This window comes from Lepidochelys kempii, chromosome 6 (assembly GCF_965140285.1).
Source record: "Lepidochelys kempii isolate rLepKem1 chromosome 6, rLepKem1.hap1, whole genome shotgun sequence".
In the NCBI taxonomy this organism is placed as follows: domain Eukaryota; kingdom Metazoa; phylum Chordata; order Testudines; family Cheloniidae; genus Lepidochelys; species Lepidochelys kempii.
In genome coordinates, this window is record NC_136385.1 from 58,276,482 (window position 1) to 58,295,721 (window position 19,240).

General features: G+C 39.8%; 1 protein-coding gene across 4 annotated transcripts in view; it reads left to right on the forward strand.

The window, feature by feature from the left end:
• Positions 1–19,240, forward strand: part of EXT2 (exostosin glycosyltransferase 2) — a 107,071-nt gene that overhangs the window by 77,153 nt on the left and 10,678 nt on the right. For all 4 annotated transcript variants that reach the window (XM_073348064.2, XM_073348066.2, XM_073348067.2 and 1 more), the window contains 4 exons: positions 3,620–3,786; positions 14,796–14,939; positions 16,277–16,405; positions 17,519–17,601. In XM_073348064.2, the coding sequence (XP_073204165.1) occupies positions 3,620–3,786; positions 14,796–14,939; positions 16,277–16,405; positions 17,519–17,601 (523 nt within the window). The remainder of the gene's footprint in view (positions 1–3,619; positions 3,787–14,795; positions 14,940–16,276; positions 16,406–17,518; positions 17,602–19,240) is intronic.

Genomic DNA, 19,240 nt, shown 5'->3' on the forward strand with positions numbered 1-19,240 from the left:
TGGCAGGGCCCATGCTTTCAGAGAAATCTGTGTCCATGTCCTGATCACTCACGGGACCGCGCTAACGTCGCCTCCTCGCCCGGTATCGCGTTGCCATGTTCTGGTGCTGCATATACTGCTGGATAATGCGTGTGGTGGTTGATGTTCTCCTAATTGCCAAAATGAGCTCAGCGGCCTCCATGCTTGCCTTGGTATGGCGTCCGCACAGAAAGAAGGCGCGGAACGATTGTCTGCCGTTGCTCTGACGGAGGGAGGGGCGACTGACGACACGGCTTACAGGGTTGGCTTCAGGGAGCTAAAATCAACAAAGGGTGTGCCTGTACATCAAGGAGTATTTCAGGCAGGACTGCACGGAGGGTTCCAATAAGAAATGGTGCACCAAAGTTATCGTTGCTATTGGAACAAGGAGGTTAGCCTGGCTTCTGATTGATACATGGCTAGATTAACCTCGCTGCGCCTTCTCTGTGACTGACTGCAGTGTGATCTAGACAGGGGAGGAGGAAAATGAGTCCAAAACAAATCTGGTCTATTTCTTGTTCTGACCCACTCCATCGATCCTTTACATCTTTGGCTGGCAGCAGACAAAAAAGGCGCGAAATGATTGTCTGCCCTTGCTTTCACGGGGGGAGGGAGGGTGGGAACGGGGGCCTGACGATATGTACCCAGAACCACCCGCGACAATGTTTTAGCCCCATCAGGCATTGGGATCTCAACCCAGAATTCCAATGGGCAGCGGAGACTGCGGGAACTGTGGGATAGCTACCCACAGTGCAAAGCTCCAGAAGTCGACGCTTGCCTCGGTACTGTGGAAGCGCTCCGCCGAGTTAATGCACTTAATGCACTTAGAGCATTTTCTGTGGGGACACACACACTTGAATATATAAAACCGATTTAAAAAAAACCGACTTCTATAAATTCGACCTAATTTCGTAGTGTAGACATACCCTTGGAATGAAGTGGCTGTGTGTTCCCCTGTGGTACTAGCAGTATTACAGTGTGTCTGCTCTTTAATTAGGTTCTGAACTCATTTTAGTGTTAATGGACTAACAGTGGGAATGTCTGTTTATTTGCAAGTCGTAAAAAGAAGCAGAGCTGGAACTCAACTCTGGGGGCTGATTCTGGACTACTATGGAGTTGGGAATGTGTGCATGTATAATTTGTACATCCTTCTCCACTGCGTTCATTGTCACTGCTGGCGACATCCAATCTTGATTTGAAGACTTCAAAAGGAGAATCCACCACTTCTCTTGGTAGTTTGTTCCAGTGGTTAATCACCCTCACTGTTAAAAATAAGGTGCATTTTTTTTTAAATTTGTCGGGCATCCGCTTCCAAAAATTGGTTCTTTTTATGTTTTCTTCACTCAGTTGAAGACCCCTTTAGTACCCAGCCTTTTCTGCCCATGAAGGCACTTGTACACTGTAATCAAGTCATCTCTCTTTTTGATAAACTAAACAGATGGCATTCTTTAAGTATGCCACTGTTTAAGGCATTTTCACCAGCCTTCTAATCACTTTTGTGGCTATTTTCTACAGCTGCTTCAGATTTTCCACATCCTTTTTAAAATGTGGACAATAGAACTTCCTGTTGGTCTCACCCCAAAAATATAACACAATCCAATGGCTGGAAGTTGAAGCTATATAAATTCAGGTGGGAAGTAAGGTGTAAATTTTTAAGTGAGGGTAATTAACCATTGAAACAGTTTACTAAAGGTTGTAGTGGATTCTCCGTCACTGACCATTTTGAAATCAAGATTGTATTTTTTTTTCTAAAAGCTCTGCTCTAGGAATTATTTTGGGGAAGTCCTGTGGCCTGTGCCATACAGGAGGTCAGACTATATGATCACACTGGTCCCTTCTGTCCTTGGAATCTATGAATGTCCTATACAGAGGTAAAGTCCCCTCCCTGCTTTTACTCACTACTCTTCTCTTTAGATATCCAAAGATCACACTGGGCTTTTTTTGCCACAGCATTGTACTGGGAGCTCATGTTGAGTTGCTTGTCAACTGTGATCCCTAAATCCTTTTCGGAGTCACTGCTTTCCCAGACAGACTCCCCGTTCTGCCAATCTTTGTGCCCTCTGCAGATTTTATCAGCAGCGATTTTATATGTGCTTGTCGAGGTCGTTGAAAATGTTGAATAACATCAGGTCTACTACCAGTCCCTGCAGTACCCTGTTAGATGCATCCTCATTCAATTATGATTCCCCATGGACCTTATGAGGTCTGTAAGTTAGCCAGTTCTTAATCCATTTAACATGTGCCTCCCTACTTTTAATGGTCTTGTATCTTGTTACTCCCTTGCCTACTCCACTCCACCATTCATACCAATCTTCAATGTCCAAATTGTCTCTTCTCCCACAAATGTCTGTATCATCTTCTGCACTCTCTTCTGCACCCTCCTTCATGAGGTCAGTACCCTCTCTCCTCATTCCAATTGTCCTAAAAAAAGCCTGTGACTACAAGAGATCAGCCCGCCAGCGTTGGCTGGGTTGTGGAGTAGGCAAGGTTAGCTATCTATTTATTTTATTTTAAAAAGCTTTTAGATAATTTGATACTGTTGCAAACCATCACTTGTGCAATAGCAACCATTGTTAACCTTTTGCATTAGAAAGATTGTTTTTAAACATGCAAATTTAGAAAATGAAGAGTTGATGCTTAATATTGAAATCTTAGCTCTATTACTTTGTGCTTGTTACAATATTTTTAATTACTCAAGCGGTCTCTGATAGAATAGAATACATTATGCAACAATAGATGCACGTGTAGTATGTTGTAATATATTGTAACTGCAAATAAGTGTTAATACAGTTGTTTTAGTTACCAAATTTAAGCACAGAAACCCAAACTGTAATATTCTCATAGCAAAGCTGACATGTTCCATTTGTACATGTATACTTTATTACTAGTTAAACCATTTTGTATAGTTTGTCAGTTAGTGTAACGGTGCCTTACTTTCCACCCCACTTTCAGTGGTGGAAATCTCAAAATGTACTTTTAGAATTCTTTTTTAGCTTGGTTTAATCCTGATACTTTAGATTTTTCAAAAGAAAACCCCCCATAAATTAATTTTCCCATATGTGATAATTCAGTTTGTAACCATTAATGGCAATGAACCTTTTAGCTATCTCTGTTTTTCTCTGATGCATTTAGAATTTAGCTTTGTTTGGAGCTGTAAAGAGTAAACTTCCCTTTCAAATTCTTTATGGCCTGAACAGATTCTGATGTAGGTGATGACTTTCTGCCTCCCTCAATTCTCCCTACAGTTTCAATTGTATAAAATATTCTTATTTGCTTCATGTCTTAAACTGTCACATAGTATTGCTATGTCCTGTTAAACAGTTCCCACATACCACGCCAGTGGTGGCTGCATTTCAGTGATAGGCTTCGTAACCCCTGTGTATATATGTTTGTAAAAATCTTAATTGCACTGTGGAAAAAATCAGGTTATCTCTCTTGTTGCTATTTTTCCCTAGTTGAAAATAAGATATAAATCAAACACCCACAACCTTTTCTGTGGGATTAGAATACTGAGGGAAAAGTCAGGTTGAGGATGGGATGCAGTCTTAATAAGAATCAAAATGTAATGGTGAATTCTTTCTCTCTTAATGTTTCTCCTCAGACTCTCTATGGCCAAAGATTCGGGTTCCACTGAAGGTTGTGAAGACCACAGAAAACAAGCTTAGTAACCGCTTCTTCCCCTATGATGAGATTGAAACGGAGGCAGTCTTGGCCATTGATGATGATATCATCATGTTGACGTCAGATGAACTGCAGTTTGGTTATGAGGTAAGAGGATTACTTTTTTCCTCGCCATGTTATGCTATCTGCCTAACACTGTGTGTGTATATATGAGTATTGCATGGGGAAAAGGGCCAGATGATGAGCTGGTATAAGTCGTCATAACTTCATTGACATCAGTAAATCAGTGCCAATTTACGCCCACTGAGGATCTGGCCTAAAAAAGTTTGGGGGCTCATGATTTTTTGAAAAGCCTTTTAACTATGGTAAAATTCTTAGCCAACAGTAAATACCTTGTAAATGGCCTGTCAGTGCCATGAGTCTCCAGAAAATTCTGTATACTTTAGACAAAAGAAATCCCTGCTAGGTGGGAATGGAGTCTATGGCTCTTCAATTTCAGTAACTTCTACTGGCATGCCAAGTCACAGAGGTTTTGCCAAAGTTAATACCTCAGGTCTGTGTCTATAGGAGAGCTTCACAGTAAATAAGGGTCACATGTGTCCATTCTTTATTATTGCCCATCTTGGATTTGGTGGGTCCAGCTGTGACCATTTGTTTTGTGAACAATAGAAATAAATATTGTTACATTGCTCTAGAATATTTTTAGCAGCTAAGCACCTTCAAATAAATAAATGATTCTCAGTATGCATAACACCTGAGCTATTCTAACAAATGGGAATCAAATGTGACTGAAAGTTTTCTGTTTACTGGTCTCTTAGATCAGTAGCCAGCAGTTGCTCCACTGGATAGTACCTTATCTACACCTCCTTTCTGTATGAAGTAGTGGACAAGGCAAGGTCCAGAGGTTAAGTATTAAGAACAGGAAAGGCCTCCTGAGGGGCAAGTGCTTTAGTACTAGGTGTGGCACAACAAAAAGGGGGATTGATATAGTCTGTCAAATGGAAGATACACAACACACATGGTGGAGGCAGTGAGGACGCAGTGGCTGCTGTTACAGTGATGGTATCAACAAAGAGAAAAATAGAGTCCAAATCAATTAGCCATGGCATTAGAAGGAAGGTGAAATTTTCAAATCTGTACGTAAATCATCTGTCAAAATGACCACACATTTAAAGGGAGGTAGTGAGTTTCACTCGCTTCTGAAATTTAGATTTTAAAGAAGGGGGTTGAAATTTCTCTTACGGCATTTATTTTCTCCTTCCTTTTTTATATTTGGGTATGTGACTAAGTATATAGAATCTGACATTACTATAACACTTGCGTACAAACAACAATGCTCTGTGTTGTGGAAATAGAAGACTTTTTTCCAAAATCTAGTATTAATAGAAATATTAAGTAAATTAAAATTTTCTTTTAAAACCAGGTCAGGACAGCGTTTTTTGTTTTGTTTGTTTTTTTAAATGTATGTATGTATTATTTACACTTTGCTGGAGAACGGGAAGTCCAAATAAAATGACACTGGGCTTAATGCGTGAGAGCTGGACTGTGAAACTGATGAGTTAATTTCATTGCCCAGAGTGAAATAACAAAATCAAACAGCATAAAAGACTAGAAAGTAAAATAAATGTTGCAATCTATTCGCTGTTACTAATCTAACCTGCTAACATAGGGTTTTGTCAAGATGTATAACTTCAGTATCCCTTTAATGTGAGTCCTCTCCAAGTGAGAGAAACTTTTAGCCAATTACCAGGTTTTGGATTCAAGAAGTTATTTGTGGAAACTTAGATATGTTACAATATTTTTTTTTAAGTAGTGGAGACAGAGTACCACATGTCGTCACGGGGAAATATGTCCCTTGGGAGTGTAACAGTTACACGTTAGTATGTGAGACGTGAAAGGAGAACTAAAAGAAGACAATTGTGGGAAGGATTCTTTATGGCCATGTTGGTCTTTTCTATACTATGTTTTACCCTGGATGTTCCCCCCGCATTGCTAATGACAGTTCATCTCCACCATAAGAAAGTCTGCTGCCCTGAGCACTTTAAACTCTGTACTGCATAGAACTGTTCTGAAAAGGGTTAGATAGCAAAGTAGTGATATCACTGACAGCCATCAGAGCCCTATCTATATTAGTGCTTCTACTCTTGCTACCAGCTGTGGGGCTGAACTGGTGATAGTAATGGTGGAAAGTTTTAGAGGAGAAAAATGTAATGTTAACAGAGCTTCTGACTGGTGTGCAACGTAAACACTGCCTCCGTTACCAGTTTAATTCTTATGTCACCAGAAGTCTGGCTCAAACTGAAACAAAAATAAATTCAAGAAAACCTAAAAAGTATCCTAAGTAGTTCCAGAATGAGCCTTCACTACTGGTGGTGCAAAGCTCCGAGGGCTTCTGTTTAAAGACACTACCGCAGGTGATCTTAGGTTGTATTTCAGCAGGAAATCATCATAATCAAAAATAAGGAGCGTGCATATCCAAAGACGTAATACTTTACACTTACATAACAAAGCACTTCACAGGTGTTAAGTCTCTTATGCCCCCATGTTAGGAGATTATTATCCTCATGGGGGAAATTGTGGCAAAAAATAGTGCACGTGACTTCCTCAAGTTTACATTTACTTAGCATCAGGAATTTAAATCCAGTACTCATGATGCCCCATCAGCTCAAACCATTAGAGCATGTTATCCAGTCCAGGGCTTGTCTACATGGAGATTTAGTGAAGAGCAAGCCAGTGTGTGACTGTATAGCACACTAGGCTGTTGTGTGCTGAGTTGCCGTGTGTGAAACAGCAGTATGTCAAAGCCTACTAGGGAACTTCTAGCACACAGAAGGTGACTTAGTGTTCGGCAGGCTCGTGTATTGTAGATTTACACCTTGGCTTGCTGCACAGTGATTCTCCATGTAGAGAAACTCTTATTTGCCTGCTGTGGGCCAGATGCTTGGATTTCAGGACTGCCTGAGTAACAGCTTGCATGGGTGAACTTAGCTGTTTCGATACAGCATTACTTTGTCTGGGAGACATATTTTGCAGTCCCCCAGTTTAACTGTAAAACCATTCTAGTTTAATACACTGCCATACAGATAGAATAGTAAAATACCTCATCAAACATGTATGAAGCAAACCCAGGGCTAGTTTGAATCAATATATTTTTAGATTACTAGTTTTTTTTAAAATGCTGAATCATACAAAAGTATGGCAACTTATTTTACTTATACAATTTTTCCTCTTAAGGCAGCGGGGATGATAAGTTCCTGCTCTCCAGCCCAGAAATCAGGGACTGCAGATTGATCTTCTCTGGCCCTGAGTGTCTTTGACTTGCTTGACAGGCCTGAACTGGCTACCAGATGTTTAAATTGTCCTCAGCCTGTGATAATTTATTTATCTGTTTATGTATTTTACCAGGAAAGTATCTCTTGAGTTCTTGACTCATTTGCAGGGGAATCCAGAGGGAATAGTAGCAGCATATAATGTTACAAGAAAGTTTTCTTTTAAAAGTACGTCTGCTTCTGCTTCAGTCACAAGAAGCATTTGGAAACGTGACATTTAGTTACTTTCTTCGCTTCTCCCCTCATCCTTGAAATTCTGTTTTTAAACATGTGGCAAAACCCTTCTGTCACACAGACTTATGTGGATGTATAGAGTAGGATCTTAAAAAATAAATTAATAAATAAAACTCAAAACAAAAGCCCCACAACTTTGATCTCCATACGATTTCTGCCATAAAAAATTGTAGTAACACTCAGTGTCAGACATTTTTTACTTGTTAAAAGTGAACTTTTACAGTTCAATGATTTATTACATAATGTAAAAACTATAGGCACAAGCTGTTCCTGTCTGCTGCTGTTATAAGGAGGTATAGGAATACCTAAAATATTGCAAATTGAAATAGGATCTCTGTAGAAACCTGTGACAAAATTTCACAAAAGTAGAGGTAATAACAAACTAAAGTACTAAACGGAACAAGACAACTTTTCTAACCATTCATTAGCCTCTGCTATTTTCATTTCAAGGCAGATTACTAAAAAAGTCAAGAAACTAAATATATTCAGATTATCATAATTAAAAAAAAATTGAGGGGAAATCCATTGGTTTTTACTTTTGAGCAAGGGACTTGGAGCCTGCTCTTTTGGATACAGTTGGGTTGTTGTGTGGTCTCAAGGCAAATTGCTTAATCTTTCTGTGCCTCAGTTTGTCCATCTGTAAAACAGGGATAATAGTTTCCAAACATGGATTTTTGGGAGGACTTATTAATAAATATTTAGTACTTTACAACTTCAAAGTACTGTATAACCATTTAATATTAAAGTAATAAGAAAAAAAACTTAAGATGGAATTACTTTATTCCCTCCAAGCTATTTTTACTCTGAAGTCTTTCAGATTGCATGTTATCTGTATATACCTAGGAAAGAGTTGGCCACAGTTGGTTGGAATTGTAAACATATTGCCTGCTTCTGTTTGATGGTTGTCTTGCCTTACCCCAAGGTTCACTTTGAAGGTCTCAATTTTTCTGCCATACTTCAAAAGTAAAAATCATGGCCTGCTCATTGATGAATTTATTACACCCATTACATCCATATTAATCAAAAAGTGATCTTAATTAAAGTTTTGGATAGCCCCAGTAAAAGGGTGGTTCTTAGTACAATCTTTCTCCCCTTCAAAGCAGGAATAATGTAACCATTTTGCTTTCTAAAAGAGGATTTGTATGTTATGTTATGTTTGGAACCTACATGCTGCCCTTGAGACTTCTCTAAACTAACTCTGCTGTTGCGGTAAAGTTTTTTTTTCTTCAAATTGGAATCATGGAAGGCATCCGTTGTCTTGGTCTGGGATTCTTATTTATGTTGTTTAACAGCAACACTAGCGAGAAAAGACTGCCCATGGAGTGTGAGAGAGAAAGGTCCACAGCCCCGATTTATTGCATTTTCCTTAATCCACATAGGAGAGCCACAGCATTTCACTTTTATAGGACTACACTTTCTTTCCTTCTTTTGGAACTACTTTGTTCTTTCTGCTACTGGTTCTAAAACAGATCAGAAAACTCTTAATTTGGTGCATCCGTTGCTCATATCTTTATTACAATAGCAGCTTTCATCCATTGTGCTCTACAAGAAGAAATCACTCAAGCCACCTCTGGCATGGATGGTGGCAGCTGTTTTTGTATTGCACAGCAACATTACACAATAGTTTGGGCCAAGAGGTAAAGCACACTGTATCTAAGTGAAACTACAGAGGGCACTTTAGGGAGACATAATATAAACACTCATTTTGGAATTAGGCTTGGACACTTGGATTAATGTCCTGTTCTTGTGTAATAGCTCAGTGGTGTGAGCATTGGCCTGCTAAACCCAGGGTTGTGAGTTGAATCTTTGAGGGGGCCATTTAGGGATGTGGGGCAAAAATTGGGGATTGGTCCTGCTTTGAGCAGGGGGTTGGACTAAGTGACCTCCTGAGGTCCCTTCCAACCCTGATATTCTATGATATGCTAGTACCCTAAGATCTTTAATAAGCCCAGATTGTCAGAACTTCTGTTTTGAAATCTCATCTGCAGACTATCCTGACGCTAAAGAAAGATGGGAAGAATAGTAAGAGGCCAGTATGGCTCCATCGGGGCTCTTTAATCACCTGAAAATCAAACAGGAATCCTACAGAAAGTGGAAACATGGACAGATTGCTAAGGAGGAGTACCAAAGAATAGCACAAGCATCTAGGGGACAAAATCGGAAAGACTAAAGCACAATATGAGTTACAACTAACAAGGGACATAAAAGACAGTAAGAGGCTCTATAAATATATTAGAAGCAAGAGAAAGATGGATAGTGTAAGTCTTCTACTTAGCAGGGAAGAAGAGCTAATAATGCATAACGTCAAGAAGGCTGAGGTGTTTAATGCCTGTTTTGTTTCAGTCATCAGTAAAAAGGTTAATAGTGACCAGAGACTTAACACAGTTAATATTAACAACAAGGGCGAAGGAACAGATTAAAGAATATTTTGATAAATTAATGTATTTGAGTTACCCGGGCCTGATGAAATTCATCATACGGTATTTGAGGAACTAGCTGAAGCAATCTCTGCACTATTAGCAATGATCTTTGAGAACTCAGGTCCCAGAAGCCTGAAAAAGAGCAAATTTAGTAGCTGTCTTGAAAAAGGGGAAGCCAAGAGGACACAGGGAATTATAGACCAGTCAGACAAACTTCAATACGTGGGAAAAATACTGGAACAAATTATTAAACCATCATTTTGTAAGCACCTAAAGAATAATAGAGTATAAGGAATAGCCAACATGGATTTGTCAAGAACAAATCATGCCACACCAGCTTCCTTCTCTGACAGGGTTACTGGCCTAGTGCAGAGTGGGAGACTGTAGGTGTGATGTATCTTGATTTTGTAAGGCTTTTAATACAGTCCTACTTAACATTCTCATAAGCAAACCATAGAAATGTGGTCTAGATGAATTAATTCAGGTGGGAGCACAATTGGTTGAGGGACCATACTCAGAGTAGTTATTAATGGTTCGAAGTCAAACTGGGGGATGTATCTATTGTGTCTCGTGGGGTCAGTCTTGGGTCCAGTGCTATTCACGATTCTCATTAATGACTTGGTTAATGGAACAGAGCGTATTCTTATAACCTTTGTGAATGACAGCAAGCTGGGAATGGTTGCAAACATTTTGGAGAACAGGAGCTGAATTCAAAATGACCTTGACAAATTGGAGATTTGGTCTTAACTCAACAAGATAAAATTCAGAAAAGACAAGTGAAAAGTACTAGGCTTAGGAAGAAAAAAATCAAATGCACACCTGCAAAGTGGGAAATAACTGATAGGCAGTAGTACTGCTGGAAAGGAGTTGGGGGTTACAGTGGATCATGAGTATGGGTTAGTAATGCGATACAGTTGTGAAAAAAGCTAATATTCTGGGGTATTTTAACAGGAATTTTGTATGTAAGATGTGGGACATAATTGTCCCACTCAGTACTGGCAAGGTCTCAGCTGGAATACTTTGTCCAGTTCCGGATGCCGCTCTTAAGGAAAATGTAGACAAATTGGAGAGAGCCCAGAGGAGAGCGACAAAAATGATAAAAGGTTTTGAAAACTTGACCTATGAGGAATGATTAAAAAAAACCCTGGGCATGTTTAGTCTTGAGAAAAGGAGACTGAGAGGGAACCTGATAAGTTTTCAAATGTATTAAGGGCTGTTATGAAGAGGACAGTGTTCAGTTGCTCTCCATGCCCACTGAAGGTAAGACAAAAAGTAACTGGTTTAATCTGCAGCAAGGAAGATTTAGGTTTACTAGGAAAATCTTTCTAATTATCAGGATAGTTAAGCAGTGGACTAGCCTTCCAAAGGAGGTTGTGGAATCCCCTCATTGAAGGTTTTTAAGAACAGTTTGGATAAATTCCTGTCAGGGATGGTCTAGGTCAGCAGTTCTCAAACTTCATTGTGCCGCAATTTCCTTCTGACAACAAAAATAATACTACATGCCCACAGGAGGGGGACGGAAGCCTAAGCCCACCCGAGCCCTGCCATGCCGGGCTGGGGAGACAAAGCTGAAGCCAGAGCCCCGCCACCCTAAGCTCGGGGGCCAAAGCCCAAGCCCAAGGGCTAAAGCCCCAGGTGGTGGCACTCGGGCTTTGGCTTCAGCCCTGGGTCCCAGCAAGTCTAACACCAGCCCTGGCGACCCCATTAGGGGTCCTGACCCACAGTTTGAAAATGATTGGTCTAGGTGTACTTGGTCCTACCATAGCTCAGTGGGCTTGATGACCTCTCAAGGACCCCACTAGCCCTACATTTCTAGGATTTTACGAAAGATGGCATGGCTAAAAGCATTCATACTCTATCATGCTGAAGCATTGGAAGTATGCTGACAGGTGAGATGAGTACTCCCTACTGAATTGTCCGCACTTAAGGATTTTCTTAAATATCTCTCATCCAAGCCTGACCTTCCTTATCTTTAGAGAAATGTCAAGATCACAAGCCAAAGTGTCAAGGATTCCTAGCAGATTCGTACATGGCAGCTAACCCTCAAATCAAAAAAGGACAGTAATACGAAATGAATATTTAGTATAAGGTTAAGTATAAGCTATTGTGAAATCTCCCATAGAAACAGAAGCTGGATGTATTAACTTGACTGTGGAAGTACTTGTATTGATTTGGGCTATGAATTGAAGGTAGCTATCTGGAGTCCTTCCAAGAACAGCCAGCGAATGAACTACTGATGAACATTAGGAAAAAAACAACATTTCCATGGAGTTCACTAGCAGTAGTTTTAAAAGCAATCTTTGCTTGAAACAACTGGGTTATATATTTTAGCTGCTGCAGGCTGTCAGTTTCCAGAGGCCAGAAGCTAGTGGTGTGTCCTGCATTGGTGCTTTTAGAAGACTATAAGCCACTATCCATAAAACCTAGTTTTTACTTTGTCAAGTGGGACTTTAGCAAATCTCTCACTGAAGGAGCAGCAAAGCTAAAAGGAATATGAAGCAGCCTTTCCTGTGCTACAAGGGCACTGCAGTCCCTTGGGAAGCAGTAGTTGAGTTTAATCCTTCCTTCAGCTGCCTTCAATATGCATGTCATTCTTTGTACAGGAGTTCTTAGCTGTGAGTGTGTGTTACAAATCTGCTGTGTTCTCTCAAATCCTTTGCTGAGCCTCAATAGCTTATGTTGTGGTGCAGTTCAACAGTTGGGGACAGTAGGGTTTTTAAATTTAAAATGTAATAATTAAAAATATAAGTCCTAGGAAAGGTGCAATAGGACTTGGGGGGAGGGGGCTGTGAGCTATATACTTGTTCTGCTGTGCATTGATATTTTGAAGCTATGTTATAAAGAAGCAGTGGAATGTAATTTAAGCCTTTGGGTTCTTTGGCAGTCACATAGTTCCTTATCAGCTGATGACACCCAGTTACGACAAAAACTTGAGTGCCTCTTCTCTCTTGAGAGCTATAAAACTTTCAAAGACATTTTTTGCCTGCAGTAGCCTTCTAATAGAGAGCTCTCTCACATAATTACTTAGATACTACTGAGATCATGCCCTATAATTGCTAGGAAAGGTGGTCTTACGGGTAAGGTACTGGTCAGAGTCAGAAGATCTGATTTTCATTCCTGGTTTCGATGTGATTTTTGGCATGTCTTATTATCTGTAAAATAGGGATAATAATTTTCCTCCTATGGGGAATTCCAAAAGTATAATAATTGACAGTTGCAAAATGTGTGGAGATCTTTGAATGGAAAGGGATATAGAAATGTAAAATAGTAGTAATGTACCTACAGTAGAAGCCTATAAGAGACAGTTCAAGATCTAGTACTGACTGTTTTATCTTACATTTCCAACATACTTTAGTAGAGTTTTCCAGTCCAAGTCATGTAGTTAAAAGGCACTGGCATGTACGAGGTGCCCTGACTAAGGGAATTGCAGATAAATTGCACAATGTGGCTTTCAGTAAAATAGAACTCTTGATAACCCTTTTGCTGTGAATCCAGCTTTATGGGTGAATGAAGATGGAATGCTTATGGAATGAAGATGAGGCAGTTAAAGGGAATTCCTTGCTGACATATAGAAAGAGTGAAACCTGGACACGAATGGTTTAGTTTGCATTTGCATTTGCACCCCACCAATCTGAATCAGAAATATTTGTGGCCCTATGCTATATTTTAAGCTTTAACAGTCAGGCATCATATCCAAGTGGGTCTGACACTCACTGGGATAAAAATAATGCTGTAAGGTTAAAATTAGTGGCACAAAATAAATGTTACCTTCGTTATTGGCAAATAGAAAATCCCATATATTTCACTAGTGTTTGCTCCTAGTAAATAATTTGAACACTGTATCCGTTTTCCCCTCCTGGGAAATTGTCCGTTGTTTAATGTGGCCAGCATCGTGTAGAATGGGGGCTGCATTAATGATGCCCTGTCCCTGTTCTTGCCCACTTGTGTTTGATCCTGTAGTCAGCTGCAGAGTAATGTATGAAGTGACAAGGATGGTATCTTGATTGTATCCAGCTGCCTGGAACAAGTCAAGGGTAAAGACGCCTGTCATGTAGCAATAGCTTCACCAAAGCACCCATTGAAGAATATAAAGAAATATAACATGTAGCTTTTGAACATGTCCCTGTTAAAGGAAAGTGGAGTATTAGAGCCAAAGTCACTCCTGAGAGCAGATTAGGTTGTAGCCTTAACCACCATGTGTAAAGTTCCATTTTAACCATGCTTGGCTCTTAAACAATGTTAACTCTTTTTGAGCAGAACAGTTGTGTTCCCTTTAACAGGAAAATTGGTGCTGTTTTCCTGTCTTCTTGCATTAATTAAAGAGCCACATCCACACTTGAACATGTTGGGTTCTTTTAAAACAAACTCAAAATAAAAGTTACTTACATGTATTTCCTTCCCAGACATTCATTATTTAAAAATTCCTTGTTTCTCAGTAGAAGCTTCTTCTAGCACTGTGAATTTTAATGTCACAAGTGCTCACATTAGTGTCGCAGAATGAACTGAGTAGCAGCAGTTTGAAAGATGAAGCTGTTTAGGATCATTTAAGGAAGCACGTGGGGGCTTGGGGGGAATGAAGGGGCAGAAATAGGTTGAGTCAGGGAAAGCTTCGTAATGGAGAAATTTGTTAGTTTGTGTTATAATTTTTAAGGGAAATGATAGAAGCCTCTTGAGCCATTTAAAACTAGACTGGAGAAAGCAATAGAAAATAAAGAACAATCCTTCAATGGCCCAAGAGAAAAGAACCCTAATAGATTGGAACCCAATAGGCTTTTCCCATACCTAGCTTCCGAATTTAACACCTAACTCAGAGAATTGGCAGTGATGGGAACATGTATAGAAAATGTAAGTTAAATAGCTATACTCTTGTTCAGAGCTATAAAAACTCATCAAAAGATTTTTGTTTACTGAGCAAGAATGAACTGTACAAAGCATGGGGGCTGAACAGTTATTACACAATGCAAATTTCCCTAAATGTACAGTGCATTCTGCCACGATCTAAATGCTAGGCTGTCTCACTGCTTGAGTATTTTTTTCCCTGTGGGAGTTGGTGGAGTGATCCAGGGAACAGTATAAATGTAACTTCTCTAAGTAGCGTCCCTGAATCGTTTCAACTGAGTAAGCTCACTGTTTGTGGCAGTGCTGGCTTTAACACCTCTGTTACTCTCTGCAGGTTTGGCGGGAGTTTCCTGACAGGCTGGTTGGGTATCCAGGTCGCCTGCATCTGTGGGACCATGAGATGAACAAATGGAAGTATGAATCAGAGTGGACCAATGAAGTCTCCATGGTGCTTACTGGAGCAGCTTTTTATCACAAGGTAGCACTGATTTCCAAGATAAATAGGAAGTGTATGGACTAACATTTCTGATAATTTTTCATTTGAGAATTCAAGTCTTCATTTTATTGTGCTGCTTATTTGGTCATTTACTACAGATGGCATTGCAAAACTTTTAAAAGTGGTATAATATTGATGGCACAGAAAGGTATTGTGTGAATTGTGTGTGTGGGAGTTAAATAGGAAAAAAAAAGAAAAATCAATGTATTTTTTTATATCCAGATAGAGCCCACATTGAGCTAGGTACTGTACAAATATATAGGAAGATGTGGTCCCTGCCCTGAAGAGCTTGCAATTTAATATACAACTTTTGGGAAACTCCTGACTTATACTTGAACTTTCAAATGTCTTTCTCAACCCTCAGTCCATCCTTGCAATCTTACCCTAATTATGGCAATGCAATTGTGTTTGTAAATAAAGGACCATATTTTCAGAAGAGATGTTCCTCTCCTTAGGCATCTAAATAAAGTGGCCAGATTTTCAGAAGGGCTCAGCAGCTTCCGCTGAGAATAAACTGGGCCCATTTGAAAATCTGGCTCTCATGTTTGACCCCTTTCCCTCTTTGTTGTCTTTTGTCAGTGATGGCCTCTATCCACCTTTTTGTGGAGGCACAAAATATTACCTGATGCGTTCTTAGAAAATGAGAAGGTGCAGGCACCCTCAGAGCAAGCAAGGTGCCTGGAGATGCAGAAGAGACTCCAACAATACACCATATTAAATATTTAAAAGGATGGGGTGTGTTTTTGTCCACATCTGTAGCACTGTTTGGAGTTCATTTCGTGAGGCTATGGTTACAGTTTCTAGAGCAATTCAAAAACCAGTTGCAGACCTTCCTAAAGCTATATTCTCCTGCTCTGGCTATAGAAACACCTATTCTGTCTAGAACTGTTTTGGTGAACTTATAGAAAAACACAATTAAATAGTATAAGTTTGTGGGGCGTGTTACTGCACAGTGAATACAGGATTGCAATTAAAGTTTTAAAAGAAGAAAAGCAAATGCAGAAATATTTCCTTTTTCTACACATGGGGTGTGGCAAAGAAGGCATAGTTGTTGTGCACAAATAGAGAGCTATCTTTGTGTGCCTAGCAGGCTAACGCTGTGACTGGCTAAAAGGAAGCAGCAACTCTTTCACTTTTAAGGTGAAATGTCACAAATGCAGCTCCAACCGCTAGACTGTGAGGATCAGGGTTTGCTCACATTCCATTCCTTAGTTGTCTACTGTTCCCAATAACTGGAATATTTTGCAGGGAGGCAGGCAGTCTCTGTAAATGTATTTAAAGTTGCATTCTCCTTTCTCCCTTACCTTTCTATCCTGCAGTATTTTAACTACCTTTACACCTACAAAATGCCTGGAGACATCAAGAACTGGGTGGACGCCCACATGAATTGTGAAGATATCGCCATGAATTTTCTAGTGGCAAATGTTACTGGCAAAGCAGTTATTAAGGTCTGATTTTCAGCAACTGTTATCTGATGTATCTCTCTAATGCAAAAATGTCACAAATTGACATGTGAGTTCAGTTTAGTGGGTTTTGAATATCCTCCTTTATCTGCTTTTTTCCTCTCATTTACCTCTGGAATGATTCTGTTTCCCTTCCACAATAGGAATAGCCCAGTTCATTGAGACTAGCATGCCAATTGGGAACACAGGATTGACTACTGATCATTGTGGCTGCCTACACAGAGAGGATAAGTTAAATTATAAAAAAATATTTGTTGAGTTTGCTGGGAGGAAAAAATCTCCAACTATCCTCACCCTATGTATCTTGACTGGCAACAGCTGATTTATAGGAATATTAATTGCAAGAATGTTAATTGCAAGATCAGTTTTAAATGAACTTTTTATCCCTGAATTAATTTCCTGACATATTTCGACATGTTTTCAGGTCTGGACATTCACTCTGTACATTCATTTCAAAGTGTGTCAACTTGGAATGAGATTTAGAGGCTGCCAGGCATTACTTCAATTAGCAAGGTCCGCTTTCCCGCCTGTCTATCATCATTTACCGGGACTGGTGGCTGTGTTTCCTAGAAAAGTCTTTAGAAGATAAAGTGTGTGTTTTTTCTGAAAAAGTTTTTGAGCTGTACAAGGGCACTGTAGAGTAATTTGGCACCTCAATGCAATTGGGGGAGTCTTGCAGAGTTTGCCAGTCAGCTATTAACTCAAGTGAGCAAAAGAGCGTCTGTTGGATTAAGGTTACGGTGAAGTATGGGAAGCTATATTTCATCACTGTTATGGCTGCAAGAACAAATGGTGTTTATACAGGGACCTTGGCAGTGAGAAAACAGTCATTAAACAGGAATTAAGGAGCTTGTCATCGCTGCCACTTTTCAGTTACAGAAGGCAAAACCCCTCCAAACCATTTTTATTGGGCCCCTGTGAATTTTGCAGTTAACCGGGCCAGATGGAGCTGAATGAAGGAATGGCATGGCTTTTTTTCAAGTTTTCAAGAGGGCTCGACTTACACTGCAGGCATGTTCAGAGGCATTGCTCTACTTTCCAACCACGGGGATTAATATCCCTTCTGTCAATGATGATGTCTGTCGTGCCTTTGTGCAGGTGACCCCACGAAAGAAGTTTAAATGTCCAGAGTGCACAGCCATAGATGGATTGTCATTGGACCAGACACACATGGTGGAAAGGTGAGTGGGCCTCCTTTCATTGCTGAGGGTGCCTCACTGTGATTCCCAAGGCCAGTTTCTAGGTCTCTCTGAAATTAGGATTAAAAGTGTCCACTGCCCATATTCCTGAACTCTGAAATTGCTATCTAAATCTGGTCAACCCACATATGGGGTGATTCCTACAATGCGTAATAGGGTGCACTGCATGTGATCCGTAGTGACAAGTAATCTGTTTAAAGGAAGAGCTTTGAAAGGGCACCCAGTTCAACAGCTCGGTTGTAAAACACACAGATTGTATGAAATTTAGGTTGCCAACAATAGTTTTTATACAAATTTTTCATTTTATGATGGAAATTTAAATGTAATGAGTGTTCAAACATTTTTAAAAACACAGGAAGTTGATAAACTGTCAGAGAGCAATTGGCTAACAAGGATAAAAATGACTGATAAAGGGGAAGTGTTATTGATGCTGTAATAACTGATGTTTATACAGTCTCTTTCCTCCAAAGATCCCAAAGCCCACTTCTCCTGCTGAAGTGCAGTCACCTGTGTGGTTGAACATGGCAGCTATTTAACAGTGGTTGCAACATTATATGATAGGGCGAATTATTTTTTGAAAGGTGATATGTATTTGGAGAGACAGTTTTGTAAAGGTTTTAGAGCAAAATATTGGGAATCAGAAACATCTGAGTTCTGTTCTGCACTCTGCAGTTGACTAGTTTTGTAACTTTGGAAAAGACACTAAAGCTTTCTGTGCCTCAACTTCTCAACAGGGAAAATATTTACTTACCTTTTGTAAAGTGCTTTGAGATGCTTGTATATAAAGGGCTATCTGAGAATAAAATATTACTTCTTAATTATTTGTTTGGAGTTTAGCCAGAATCCCAGAACTGACACACCTACATACCCCAAGCATGTCCTATGAGCTCTTTAGTCTGTTGTGTCTCCTCTGCAGGCCTCGTGGCTATAGTCTGCTGAGTGGTTAGTATATATGTTCCTTCCTTCCAAGATCAGTTATACTGCTGCATATTTTATGTTCCGACTTACTTTTTATCAGTCATTCTCACTTTGTCAAGTGCACGGAATAATTTGGTCACAAACACATTTGGAGAAAAATAATCTGAAATGCACACATGCCTCCCCTTCATGGGAGGAAGAAACAACGGAAGCAATAATGCTGTGGGAGACCTATACTAGTGATGATAGTAAACAACAAATTAGACATGTTTGTGGCTGATAGGGCAGTAAAATAGGCCAATGGAAGTCTTAGCTGCAGGGGCATTAAGTCATGAAACAGGAAGGAAATTGTCTAGCTGTAGATATTTTGAATACACTTATCACCACAACATCTACAGACCCCCTCCACATTGCTCTGATGAGACTGCACCTGGAACACTGCATTCATTTGTGTGCTCTTCATTACTAGAAATATATTGACATATTGAAGTGAGTTCAGTGAATAGCTGCAAAAGTGGTTAGTAGACTGGAAGGATTGAGTTTATGACACGAGATTAAAAGAGCGAAGTATATGCAGCTTTGCTAAATGATGACTAAATGGAGATATAACAGTCTTCAGGTACCGAAGAGTGTAAATACCGAGGACAGAGATGAGTTCTTCACAGTGCTACAAGGATATATTACTCTAGAAGAGATTAAATTA